Source organism: Narcine bancroftii, chromosome 2 (genome assembly GCF_036971445.1).
Source record: "Narcine bancroftii isolate sNarBan1 chromosome 2, sNarBan1.hap1, whole genome shotgun sequence".
In the NCBI taxonomy this organism is placed as follows: Eukaryota; Metazoa; Chordata; class Chondrichthyes; order Torpediniformes; family Narcinidae; genus Narcine; species Narcine bancroftii.
In genome coordinates, this window is record NC_091470.1 from 97714915 (window position 1) to 97729266 (window position 14352).

Sequence of the window (14352 nt, forward strand, 5' to 3'; positions counted from 1 at the left end):
CACCAGACTCCTCAACGACAAACTCAGTGACTCATTTAAGGACTCTTGAATATGTATTTTCTGTATTGCATAGTTTGTTTACATTTCTTTGTTATTTATATTTCTCTTTTGTATACTTTTCATTTCGTGAGTACAGTTTTTTGCACTACTGAGAAGTAGAAGTTCTGCCTGGCCCACAGGAAAAAGAATCTCAGGTATATAATGTCAGCAGATTTATTGTCAGAGTACATAGTTGACATTATATACAACAGATTCTTTTTCCTGCAGATGAGGAAAATCACCACAAAAAAACTGACTCAATGTACACAAATTGACTGTACAATACAAAGATAGAGGGGGGGAAAAAATCAATGAAGTGCAAAAGTCAGAGTCCTTAAACAAGTCCCGGACTGAGTTTGTCGTTGAGGAGTCTGGTGGTGGAGGGAGAGCAGCTGTTCCTGAACCTGGGGGTGCGAATCTTGTGGGAGCTACACCTCTTTCCTGATGGTAGCAGCAAGAACAGAGCGTGTGCTGGGTGGTGAGGATCCTTGATGGTTGCTGCTACTCTGACGGCACCAATCCTTGTAAATGTTCTCGATGGTGGGGAGGGTTTTACCCATGATGCCCTGGGCTGTGTCTGCTACCTTTTCAGGGCTTAAAGCTGAGGAGTATTGGTACCCCCATATCTTGATGCAGCAAGTCAGCACACTTTCCACCATACTTTAGAAATATATGTACTCTAACTTTGGACTTGATATAGTTAAATGGAGCATCTACTTTACATGACAACAATCATGGGGAAAGGAACAGGGAGTGTGATGCACTGGATTCCCCAACGGAAGAGCTGTTCAGGCAGCCAAGATTTACTCACCTTTACATATTGCAAATCTGTCACTGCCTTGACAGAGAAGTCCGGAATGTAATGCGTTGAAGCACCCACGATACTTGGTATAATGGAACCAGTAGACTCTGAGCGTTCACCTTGATATAGCGATGAAGAACGATTCAATTCACTGTTGCGAGAGGATGAGCGGGTCTCTAAATGGGAAAGAGATTGAATGAATGCATCAGGGACTGCAGCAACTCTCCTATCAAGGGAGGCGGTCCTAAAGAACAAAGACGTTGAGGAGACAGGCTTGGAATGGCTAGTCAGTTAGTCGCACACTCAAGTTGGCAGCATTCAGAGGCTGCAGCTCATGGCTTCCTCCCTCCTCTGCACCAGGACAGACTACTTCAGCACCCTGGACCCCACCATTTCTGATCCAAGGTGCTGTCCACTTTGGCACAGCCCAGATTAGTGTTGCCTGTCTCCCATGGCGTAGACTGCTTGTTCGAGGAAGTCTGACCTTCAAACCTCTGTTCATCTCACAAATGCACAGAAAGATCACAAAGGGAATGGAAAAACCATGCGGACCATGCATGATTTACCTTGGAACCAAGGAATTAGGGAAGCTGCTTTTAGGCTGCAAGTGCAGAGCGTGGAGCTCGGAGCTGAGAGTCGAAGATGAAGCAATAGAAAGAGGACGAGATTAAAATGCACAGGTGCAGCCATCCATTTAATAGCTTCCTGTTTACACCACCAACCTCCTCCTGAAAGATCAGCCAACAAGCCTCCGTCACCCTCAGCCAGCACTACGAACTTTTGCTTCATTCAATCCTTTGGTCTCCATCCTTCTACAGACATTCATTCCCTTTCTTCTTCCCATCCCTTCTCCTTCACTCCACAAGAAACATGCTTCTTTACAACTTTCCCTTATTTTGAACAAAAGCTGAAACATCTCTCTCACAAATGTCACCTGACCTGGCAAGTTTTTACTTTTTCCCCCCCCTTCTATTTATTTCCAGCATTTTCAGGATTCTGTTTATGTGCTGGTGCTCAAAAGGAAACAAAAAGCACCTGTAAAGTAACTTTCACATCTCATGTCGTAGAACGTTTTTCATGGAATAGAAAGCTTTTAAGGTAAGACCCCACAAGTAAAGGGACTGATTTGGATAACCGGTTTTCAGTGGAGTCAGAGATTTACAGCACAGAAACAGACCCTTCGGATCATGGAGACCAAGTCGTCCAGCCAAGCATTCACCCATATCCCTATTAACTCTTCCAATAAATGTCTCTGTCCACATCTCTTTTAAACGTTACAAATGAACTCGCCTCCACCTCTTCCTCTGGCAGCTCATTCCATATACACACACCCTCGTCGGGGTGTAAAAGGTACCCCTTAGGTCACTTTTAATTCTTTCCCTCTTAACTTAAATCTCTACCATTCAGTTTTCAAGTACCCTACCTTGAGAAATCTATGGCCCTTATAATTTTATAAACCTCCATCTCCATTGCTCCTGGGAGAAAAGTCCCAGCTTGGGCAGTATGGTAAGCTTAGCAGTGCCAGCGACCCGGGTTCCAATCCAGTACTAACTCTCAGGAGTTTGCACATTCTCCCCATGTCTGCATGGGTTTCTACCGGATGCTCAGGTTTCCTATCACCCTTCAAAACGTATAGGGGTTGTAGGTTATTTGGGCAGTGCAGGAAGAGCCTGTTACTGTGCTGGATATCTACATTTTAAAAATTAACCAGCCTCTCCTTTCAATTCAAACCTGTCAATCCTGGTAACTTTCTTACGAGTATTTTCTGTATGTTTGCCAACTTAATGATATCCTTCCCATCGCTGGGTGATCAGAGCTGGACACAATGCTCTAAGTGTAGTCTCACCAATGTCTTGTCATGGTCATTATATCGACATCCCTGCTCCTGTACTCAATGCCAAACACCTTCTTTAACATCCTGTCCACATGAAGTACCTTCATGGAACTATGTACTAGGTCACTCTGTTTTACAACACTCTCTGGGACCTGACTATTCAGTGCCGAAACATTAATTTAGGGATTCTTATTGGACAGGATCTTTTGCACCCTGTTAAGAGATCTAATGAAGCCAGGGTTTAATTTCTCGGATGCACCACCAGTAATGCAGCACTCTGTGAGCCCTCGGAGGAAGCTGTACTAAGTCCGAGGAAGTTTCACAAAATTCATCCCATTTGATGCCACATCAGGCAACTTGGAACTTTCTTCCCAACAAAAAGGGCGGCACAGTTCGCATCCCGCAACGCTGTTGCAGCATCAGCAACTGGGGTTTGAATCTGGCGCTGTCTGCAAGGAGTTTTCAGGTTCTCCCCATGTCTGCATTGGTTTCCTCTGGGTGCTTTGGTTTCCTCCCACCCTCCAAAAACGTCCTGGGTTGTAGTTCAATTGGTTGTAATTGTGCAGTAGGGGCTCGAGGGCCAATAGGGCTTGTCACCGTGGTGTATGCCTAATTTAATAAAATACAAGAGTTGGGTCCAAATGGTTGAAGAATCAAGAAGGAAGATCAAACTCATTAGCTTGCCAATTATATTCTCGAGCTCACATCAGAATGTGCTCTGGGGTCCTTGGACTCTCCTCATATTGCCAGAAACAGTCACCTTTCAGTGAAATATTAACATATTGAAAACGGCTCATTCTTACCAGGGAGCGGACTGCCAAGAGCCATGGTGCCATAATAGGAGAAAGGTCCAGTCTCAAACTTCATGTCTTCCTTCCCAGCCTCTGTCTCCACTTTGCCCTGTGAAGCAGAATTGAGCAATTAAGCAGGACACAGACTGGTTGGCTCACATTGCACCACTGCCACCTTGCCCGAACTTGACCCAATTTCATTAGGCATTACAGTAGATTGCATCCCAGAGCACCAGCCACGCTGTTGTTCTAGTTGCTTTGCTGGTGGGTCAGGGTACACCCAGCAACAATGGTGGAGTCCACCACTCTGCCCCTGAGTGAAAACAATTGCTGGGACTGGAGACAGCCATTTCCCTCCTTTCCAAAGGAAGCTACTGGTTTCCCACTTCTCTCGGGGTAAGGAGGAGAGGATAGGAAAGGGACAGGAGATTCCTCCCCTCTCTGAATAGATGTTTACAAAGTAGGGGAATTGAGGGATATGGAGAAAAGGCAGGTAGCTGCAGATGAGCCCACCAGATCTCCCATGATCTCATTGAATGTCAGAGCAAGCTCAACAGGCCAGATGGCCTACTCCTATACCAGCCAGACCTGATGTTGATATGAATGGGGATTCACCACCAAAAGACTTGGAAAAAAGTTACTATTTTTGCTTACTTAACAAATAAAATTAATTTTAGTACAGCTGTTTTTATTCTTAAAATTTAGAATATTTTAATAGTTTAATTTGAAGAAATTCTAATATGACCTCTAATATTGAATGGACACATGTCTGTGGCACCTAATTTATAGCTACACCCCCGATACGTTTCAAACAGTGGGAGGAAACCAGAGCCCCCAAGGAAAACTCACGCAGACGCAGGGAGAGCATACAAACTCCTTACAGACAGCATGGGATTTGAACCCAGGTCCTGACCGCTGGAGCTGTACCACTATACCAACCGTGCGGCCCTTTCTTTTTCTCCGTCAATCTTTTTCTCCCACTGATGCTACTCGACCTGCTGAGGCTCTCCAGCAGAGTATTTTTTTATTTAGATTACTGAATACTTGGCCAACTTAGGCTTAAAAAAGTTTGTTTAGTTACTGAGTTTTTTTTGCAAAACCACGAAGAACACTGGAACCACCCAACAAGTTAGTCAGTATCTGTGGAGAGAGAAACAGTTACTATTTCAGGCTCGTCAGTTTGCTGAAGGGTCGATTCTTTCTGATGTTTATTTCAGATTTTCAGTATCTGCAGTTATCTTACTTTCCTAGAACCCAGTAACTAAAGGCCGAGATGCCCATGGTAGTATGGGAATTGTTCAAAAGGCTGTGAACTGGAAACACACAGGTATCTCAGGCAGCCGCAGGAAAATGAAATGCAAAGATGCAAACAACTTTCAATCAGGAAGAGATAGGCTGAAGGGAGTTACAAGTAGCATCACTTAGGATAAAATGAGAGTAAATGTTGGGAGCAAGTCAATGGTGAGGAAGAGTTTACATTTCAACCCAATGACCTTTCTGTAGAACTGGAAGAGAGAGAAAAAGATCACTTTTAAATTAATTTTTTAAAAATTTGTGATGTTGTGTTGCCGCCAAAAAAAATTTTGTCGAACAGTTTTTGGATAATCGGAAACGTACTGTAGTGGATCTTGGTGATAGACTGGAATATGGTCAGACACTTTGATCTACCAAAGACAGCATGCCATGAGAGAGACAGAATAAACAGCTAGGGAAAGGCATCTGGGTAACAAGAACAAACTTTACAATGCAAGATATTTCTGGACTACGGAACAACATAACAAAGGAGTTGGCAGATTGTGCACTGAGAGCCATTTTTAGAAAGAAAGACCTACCTGTAAAATCAGCACAAAGTAATCAACTTGTTTGCCCCGCATGTAGAGGTAGTGGTCAGGGCTATGCTTGTTGTCCTCATTGAATTTGAGTTCATTGATTACGTTGGGGTGTTTCAGGAGGCGAAGGAGAATCTTCTCCGAAATATTTGTAGCACTAAAGTGACTGACCTCTGCAGAGAAGAACAGGTAGAGTAAACCATCTGAAGGTACTACCAAGTCACCAACACAAATACCTAATACAAAGAGGCTCAAATAAAGCACAGATCAGCGCTGCTGCTCCCACACCCTTCAGTACGTTGCACTAGAGTGGGATTCACAACCCTCCCCTTTGGGGATGGGCTACTAGGGGAGTTCATCATACTCCCCCCCCTCCCCCCCCCAAGGGGCAGGGTCCAATGGCATTGCCCCCAACCTCCATCTGCCATAGGCTGGGGTTCACCCCTCTCAGTGCATGTGGAGGGATGGACTGGTGGGGTTCAGAATTTTCCACTGGGGGATATGCTGGGGTTCAACTTCACCCCTCTCCACTCAGAGTTCAGGTGAGCAACATGTTGCCATGCACCATGAACCAAATCCAACACCATCGTGCAGTTTGAATGATTCCCTTCCCAAGTTCCCCATATGCCCTTCTGTTGCATTTGCTTTCCACTGCTCTTTTGACTAATTTAGTGTTGGTTCTTGCGATCTTATCTGTAAACAAGTCCAACATGCATCTGTCAGGAGAAAAGTATAGCAAAACCCCTGGGATCCGGCACCTATAGGGATTGGTGCATGCCAGTTAAGGGTATTTTCCAATTGCTTGAGACTCTTACAATGCCTAACTAATACAACTACATTAAGAATAAACAGTTTAGAAGATGAAAATACAAAAATACTATATTGTACTTATACTGAACAAAGTTCACTTGCATGAATATATAAACCTTAAAACATTTTAATTTATTTTCAGTCACATTCTTTGAAAACATTTAACCATCGCTGTATCTGCAGGTTCCTCCCCCTCCACCCGATACACAAACAATATTATAATTAACCCTCCCCCTCCCAAGTTTACAGATAAAGCCTCTGACAGGGTAATTCTTACTAAACAGGGATAAGGAGACACTTTAAGAGGGTCACCCCAATGACAAGCAGCATCAACCAGCTCTTAATCCTGGGTGATCCCATTGTTGTTTCACACAACTTTATTCAAACAGCTGCTATGAGCAAAGCACAACCAAGACCCTCTGATGACTGAAATTTGCTCCCAACTTCAACGGTTTGTGTTACTTCAGAAAACATTTAGGTACTTTTATAATTTCAAACTTATGTATTTTCTACCCATCATTTTATTGTTATTTATTTTAATTTTTAAATTTATTTTCCTCAATTTTTTTTGCCAGTTGCTTGAATTCCAGATACCAGACGTTTTTACTGTACATAAGCATTGGAGCAGAACTACCAGACTGATGAACAGCTTCTTCCCACAGGCAGTGAGAACGGTGAATGACGGACAAACTGCTAAAACAACTCTGAGAAATTAAATAATATTTACTTAAATATGTATACATACACTGGTCTGTATGTGTGCTATGTCTGTTTGCACTGCGAATTGAAGAACACTGTTTCATCAGGTAATACTGGTACAATCAGATGATAAATAAATTTGAACTTGTTAAGCAATCAGTGCTGAATCATTGCTATTGAACTCTCAAGTTTCACAATCCCAACAAAATAACCATCTCTTCTCAATCAAGTCTTCCATAGTGATAAGTGATAACAAGAAGCCAATACTTTTGTCAACACTCCCTTCAAGGTTTACAAGAGCTCAACCTCTCCATCACATTTGGTTCCTGCCGTTTGCCCACAGCTGACCAGAGTTCCTATGGCTTACTAGAGCTCCACTTCTCCATAACACCATCGTATTTGGTTACTGCTGTTTGCCCACACCTGACCAGAGTTCCTATTTCCCACTGGCTGTCAGAAATCTATTCCACTTTGAGTGATATCACCGCTGAGCTGATCCTCTTCTCACACAAGATCTACACCCACAACTGTGCACCAGAGATTAGAGGTTAATCCTCTGGAAAGACTTCTGGCCTTGCTTGATTGATACAGGCTCCTCTGCATGTTAAGTTGGTAGTGGTGGCAATGAAGTCAAGTTCATTATCATCCGATTGTACAAGCACAACCCAACAAATCAAAGTTCTCCGGTTCTTGATGCAAAAATTACAAACACAAATCCAGGCATTACACAGAGACAAACGATACATATGCGGTACGTCCATGCATATACAAAACTTTTTTTTAACATCTTTAAATAACAATTGTTGGCACAATTAGTGTAGCACTTAGTGCAATGCTGTTACAGCACCAGTGACTGGGGTTCAAATTTTCCACTGTATGTAAGGAGCTTGTACGTTCTCCCCATGTCTGCGTGTATTTTCTCCCACCCTTCAAATCATACCGGGCTTTAAATCAATTGGGTGTAGTTGGATGGCATGGGTTTGAGAGCCAAAAGGGCCTGTTACCATGCTATATATCTAAATTTAAATGTTTATTCCTACACATCTTTCTGTGGTCATGTATCAAAAATGTATTTTTTTTGGAGGGGGGGGGAGAGCGAGGGTGTTTCCAGCGGAAAATAACCAAGGAGCATAAGCAGAAATGGAGCAAAATGGTAATGAAGTCACAGACGAGGATTTCACAGCAAGGGAGTGGAGACAGGGATTAAGTGGGATGCTACAGAAATGGAACAGGCACCCTTTACATCAGGCTCCAACTGCTTCAGTCCTTCTGTTAACTCTGTATGGTCACCTTGTACCCCTTTGGCCTGAGAAGAGCATGAAGATACAAAGGTTATATTTTACCAACCCACGCCCTTCCCAAAACATCCTTCTGTTAACATTGCAGGGAAAAAAGTGAGAGCAAAGTCCAAATTGTTTTTTTTTAAATCCAGAAGCTAAAAGCTAAACCCTTAGACAGCACCCCCTTCCAGAGTTGGAGACTGACAAGATGCATAATTACCCCGAATCCTATTATTAAGTTTTCATTTGTGACTGGCTGTGTTCACGAACGCATCCATCTAACCAGCACCGCACTGCCCAAGTCTATGTGCTTTTTGAAACTATGGTCAACATGGTTGAAATCTGGAATAAAGTGGTTTACAGGAGAACACAAGAAATAGGACGAGGGGTTGGCCATTCAGCCCGTCGATCCTGCTCTGCCATTCAATAGCTGATCTGATGATCGGTTTATCTCCACCTACCTACCTTTTCCCCTTATCCCTTGAATCCCCTACAATGCAAAAATCTATCCAATCTTATCTTAAATACATTTATTGAGGTAGTTTCCACTGCTTCAATGGGCAGTGAATTCCATGGATTCACCATCCTCTGGGAGAAGCAATCACTTTTCATCCCTGTTTTAAATCTATGACCCTCAATCTTGATGCCATATCCTATTTCTAGTCTCCCCACCAATAGAAACAACTTACCTACCTCTATCTTATCTATGCCTTCCATAATTTTTAAATGCTTCTATTAGATCCCCTCTTGCTCTTATAAATTCCAGTAAGTACAACCCAGGTGACTCAATCTCTCTCATATGCTAACCCCCTCATCTCCTGATAGCAGGGCAAGCAATGAGCAACTGGAGGGACTCAGCAGATCAGGCAGCGGTCTTGGTGGTCAGTCAACTTTTCCGGTCGGTCCCTTTACTCTGACCTGAAACAGTGACTGACCATTTCTCATTGTTGCCTGGCCTGCTGAGCCCCTCCATTTTCTTATTGTTTGCTCAAAATTCCAGCATCTCCCGTCTACGTGTTTCTCATTCATAGTGGCAGTGTTCACCCACCTCTGGTCTCGTATCTCCTCATCATCAATCTCCACCAAACCTACAATCATCCTCTTTCCACAGATACTGAGTGGTCTGCCACATTTTTCCCCACATTTTCTATATTTCAGATTTCTTTCATTTCCAGTTTTAAGTTCAGGGGATGGTCAAAAGAAGAGACGGGTAGGATAGAGGAAGTATCTTTGATAGAGAGAAGTCAGGGTTCTCCAGGTGATTTCAATGTGTCCGGATCCACCTTGTTAATAGATGGAATTTAGAGTGAGAGAGAGAGAAAAAAAGCTATGGGGAACATGCCAAAGCTGTAGATGCAAGTCAGAAATGAAACCCAAAATTACATTGAGACCAAGGGAAATGCTCAGATTTGGAAATGTTAACAGAGAGAAAAATAGTTTGAATTACAGATGGATAACTTTATGGCAGAACTCTTGAATTTGATCATGACAGCAGAGAGCTTCCAAGCCACCAGTTAGAAAATGAGATCATTCTTGATAAACTTGACTCAGGTGTTGAAGAACCTCGAGAACACAGTTGGGTAGCTGAGAGTAGAATAAAGAATTAAAGAAATAGGCAACTTGAGGCTCAGGATTGCCTTTTACGACTGAATGGAGATGCCTATAGAGTGGTCCCCAATTTATATTTGGCTGCTCCATTGCAGAGGAGATGACAAAGATTAACTGCCTCCAAGGAAGGTGGAAAGAGACGAGGTGAAAGAATAGCAGAAAGTGCCTCAAGAGTGGATTATCTGGAACCCTAAAAATGGGAGGGAACATCCATCCGTTAGTGGAACCTCACTAATAGCAGCCTTGCAGGCAGAGCGTGAGAGGCCTAGGTTCAATCTTGTCCTTGGGTGATTGCGTGGAGCCTACGCGTTCTTTGGGTCCCTAATTTTCTCTCAAATCCCAAAGTCACAAGTTATGTTAATTGTGGTGCAGAATGCCCACAGTATATAGGTGAGTGGTAGACCCTTTGGAAGATAGAGGCAAGGGGTGGGGGGGGGGTGGTGGCATTGGATTTTGATTATAATATTGGAACCATTGTAAATGAATGTAAATGGGTGGCCTCACCTGCTCAGTTAAGGAGAGAAAATAAATTCTGGCCTAACCACAGATGCACAGACCCGTGTAGGCTACAATGGAAAACTTCCTTCCTAGAATAAGAGAGGGTTATACAGAGCAGGACCGACCAAGTTTTGCGTCCACGCCGCACAAGAACGGAACAGCAAAAATGAAGCAACCTCTCACCTGTGGAAAGGAAGCGATGAGCAGCAAGCAACAGCTGAGGAGACACCTTAACTTGCACCTCATTAACAGTTGGCTTGAAGACAGAGAAGTCCCTCTTCTTGCCATAATGAACAACTTTCTTCTTGCTTCGATTGTCAGCTGAAAAAAGACCCAGATATTTTTAAAATTTACGTAAACATATTCCTTCCCAATTACTCCACAAGCTGTGGGTACTGATGCCTGGAGACCTCTGTCAATTCACCTACATGATATTGGAACTGGAGGTTAAACGGGGACAACTCGTATTCTCTTGATCAAAGCATTGCTTCACTAAAGCATTTAGAGCAAATTAGTTCTTTTGACAGGAGAGACCAGAACACCAGCAAATATTTATAACCAAAATTGATAGGTACGATGTCTTGAAGCAAAGGTAAATGAAAGCGAGAAATTCACTCTTGCATACCACTGTTTGCAGAAACTGAACAATTTTTATAAGGTGAGGGTAATAAAGGTTATGGAATAGAGTGGTATAAATTTAAGAAATCATAATCTAACTGAATATCAGAACAAGTATTCATTGGACATTACAGTACAGGCCCTTCAGCCCTAGATATTGTGCTGACCTATTTATCTTATCAAAAAAACTAAACTGCTCCTACTCTGTAACTCTCCATTTTTCTTTCATCCACATGTCTGTCTAAGAGTCTCTTACATTCCCATGTTTTAGCCTCTACCACCATCTCTGGTAAGGCATCCAGGCACCCACAACTGTGTAAAAAAAAACTTACTCCTGATATTTCCCCTAAACTATCAACCTCAGTAGTATAAAAGGAAAAACAGCTGTTTAATTCATTCATCAAATCCAAAAATCTGGACATCCTAATTGGGACTGAATCTTAGCTCGATCTCTCAATCAAATCTTCCGAGATATTCCCTCCTCACCTCCAAATTTTTAGAAAGGACAGAAACTCTCAAGGAGGTGATTTTTAAAAAAATATAAATATATTTTTAAAAAATAAATAGGCGTGAACAATTCTATCCTGTGTTTCGAAAGAACCAACTTGGGCAGTGACTCAGAGCAAATTTGGTGCCAAGTTACACTTCATGGGCAGGCGGTGCAGATCGGGACCTTTTACCACTCACCTGACGCAAAGTCCAGGCCTCTCCTAGACCTCGACTAAAGCATCTCCAAAATAAATGCCTCATTGCACTCTCCGTTTATCATCTTGGGGGGTGATTTTAATGTCCCAGGCAAATAAAACAAACCAAAAGGCACAATCCAAGAAGCCCTGGCTGATCTGATTCTGAATAATCACCGGTCCTAGAAAGTCACTTTCCCTACCAGATTATGATGATACAAATGGCACTGAAAACACCTTAGATTTATTACTAACTAGACATCCAGATAACTTCAGAGGTCTCATCTAGCACTAGAATTAGTAATCACCATCACCCAAGCAAAACTGTGCACAGGCTAAAATCCTTTCTAAACCACCTCAATAAATTCCCCTTTGGAGAAGGGTGAACAGGAAGGAATTCAGTTTTAGCAAAGATTTCTTCAATTTGCAACAGTCCGTTGAAGACAATTGGGTATGGCGAAGAAACTCACTAAATGATATTGCCACAAACCACATCCTTCAAACTTATTAAGGGCCATATATATCCACCTTGGTTTTCTGCAAAAACTAAAACATCTCTGCAGTATTAAGTTTTTCTTTTCCATGCCAAGGGCTGGGCTGGGACAAATTCACCAGAGTGCACAAGCAAGTTTACAGTACCATTAGGAGAGCCCATAGACCACACGTTTCTACAATCCTTGAAGGATTTTTGGAGCTACGTGAAATCTAGACGGGCAGACAACACTGGTGTCCAGATGCACCAAGGACCAGGAGCAAGCAGAAGCAGTTGCAAATCAATTCCAGGAAGATACAGATCCTTCATATTTTCCTGATCTACTGCCCAGCCCATATACAGATGAGCCAATTATCACAATTGAGGTTGAAGATGTCAAAAAGTTATTGCTTAACATCAATACGGCAAAAGTTATTGGGCCAGGCCAGATTCAGAATCAAGCTCTCAAAAGACTGCAGCTGAAGAACTAGCTCCAGTTCATCTTCAAGTAGTTGCTTGACTCAGGTGACCTCCTGGATTGGAGAAAGGCAAACATCACTCCTCTCTTCTAGAAGGGTTCAACCACCAAACCAGCAAATTATTGTTTTGTTTCATTAACAAGCACCTGCGGCAAACTCCTGGAGCAACCTAATAAGACATCTTAGCATTCACAATATTCTTGCTGATAATCAGCATGCATTTGAGAAGCATAGATCATGCAAGTTCCATCTTATCCTGACAACAAATGACCTGGCCAAAAGCTTCAATAACAATGTCATCACTGATTTAGTGGTGCTAGACTTCTCCAAAGCATCTGGTATCGTTCCCCACCAAAGATGACTTAAGAAGCTCAACTACTACAGTATTCGCTCCAACGCTTAAAGATGGATTTCCAGTTTCTTGACTAAACATCTCCAGGATGAGTGCATGAATGGAAAAAGCTCTGCATGGCATCCAGCGTTAAGTGGTACACCTTTGGGCAGCGTTAGGCCCACATTTGATTTTACTGTACATCCAACATTCATGGAAAAGTCACAAGTACCACTTGACTATTTTCGGCCATCTGTTTGGTACACCATCCAATTAAATCAGCTGATGACAAGCATTCTCTCCAAAAAGATCTTGACAGCATGGCCACAAATATGGGGCATGCAGTCCAAATACAAAACCATGCGTGTCACCAGGAAGAGAAAGCCAGGCAAAACATCATACAAAATATGTTACCAAGCAGACCAAATATTTTGGCATCAAAATCCAGAACGACCTGCATTGGAATGATCAGATATATCATACAACAGTGAAGGCAACAGGAGTCCTAAATTTTCTGAGACGCAACTTCCATCATTGTTCAACTCTGTCAAGAAGTTATACCTCACCCTCATCAGACCACGTTTGGAAAACACTACTACCATCGAACGAGTCCAGAGACAGGCAGCCCGATTTATCACCAGTGCATATGGAAGAGAAGCGAGTGTTACAAACCTCTTGGATTCATTAAAGAGGAGCTCTTTCCAAGACAGATGTGAAGGACACCGCCTGACCCGTTTTTACAAATGCTAAACTGCCAGCTCAATATGGACTACCAAACCCAAGCCTGCTAGGAGAAGATGTGGTCTCACAACCCAATTTGTAGTGCCATCTTCCAAGATGTGCGTACAGAAATTCATTCTTCCCCTGTACAATTAAAGCATGGAATAATCTTCACCTTCAACTAGACCCAATTAAATTGAAGACATCTCTTCTTCAAAAACCCTCTCCTTAAGCCCACCCTCCTCCACCTCCAGTTTAAATTCCAGACGGAATATTTTGGAGGATCAAGATCCAAGAAACCAAGGTCTGGCACTTCCTCTTTCCTAATCTCTACATGGCCCAGCACATAAGACTATTCCATTCAGACGTCACCTTGACTAAGGTCCTCTTCTCTGAATACTGAAGCAAAATATTCATTTAGGACCTCTCCAACCTCCTCCGCCTCCAGGCATACGTTGCCTCCTTTACCCTTAAGGTGCCCTGCCTTCACTCTCATCATTCTTATCTTCTTCACGTAAGCATAGAACATTTTAGGGTTCTCCTTTATCCTACTTGCTAAAGCCTTCTCATGCCCCATTCAAATTCTCCCAATTCTTTTGTTCCTTTATGAGCCCTTCCTGTTTTTTGCTTCTAAAATCTAACCTATGTTTCTTTCTTCCTCTTAACTGCCTTATTTATTTTGTCAACCACGGTTCCCTTTTCCTACCTTCTTTCCCCTGTCTCAGTGGGACAAACTTATCCAATGATCCCTTAACATTTTCCACATTATTTCTGTGCTTTCTCCTGTGAACATCGGTTCCCAATTTACTCTCCCTAGTTCCAGCCTCACCCCAATGTAATTATCCCTTCCCCAATTAAA

General features: G+C 42.6%; 1 protein-coding gene across 1 annotated transcript in view; it reads right to left on the reverse strand.

The window, feature by feature from the left end:
• Positions 1 to 14352, reverse strand: part of LOC138753958 (metal transporter CNNM4-like) — a 42244-nt gene that overhangs the window by 3966 nt on the left and 23926 nt on the right. The window contains exons 3-6 of the mRNA XM_069917586.1: positions 10374 to 10511; positions 5299 to 5468; positions 3479 to 3575; positions 851 to 1017 (exon numbers count right to left, since the gene is read on the reverse strand). Coding sequence (XP_069773687.1) covers positions 851 to 1017; positions 3479 to 3575; positions 5299 to 5468; positions 10374 to 10511 — 572 coding nt within the window. The remainder of the gene's footprint in view (positions 1 to 850; positions 1018 to 3478; positions 3576 to 5298; positions 5469 to 10373; positions 10512 to 14352) is intronic.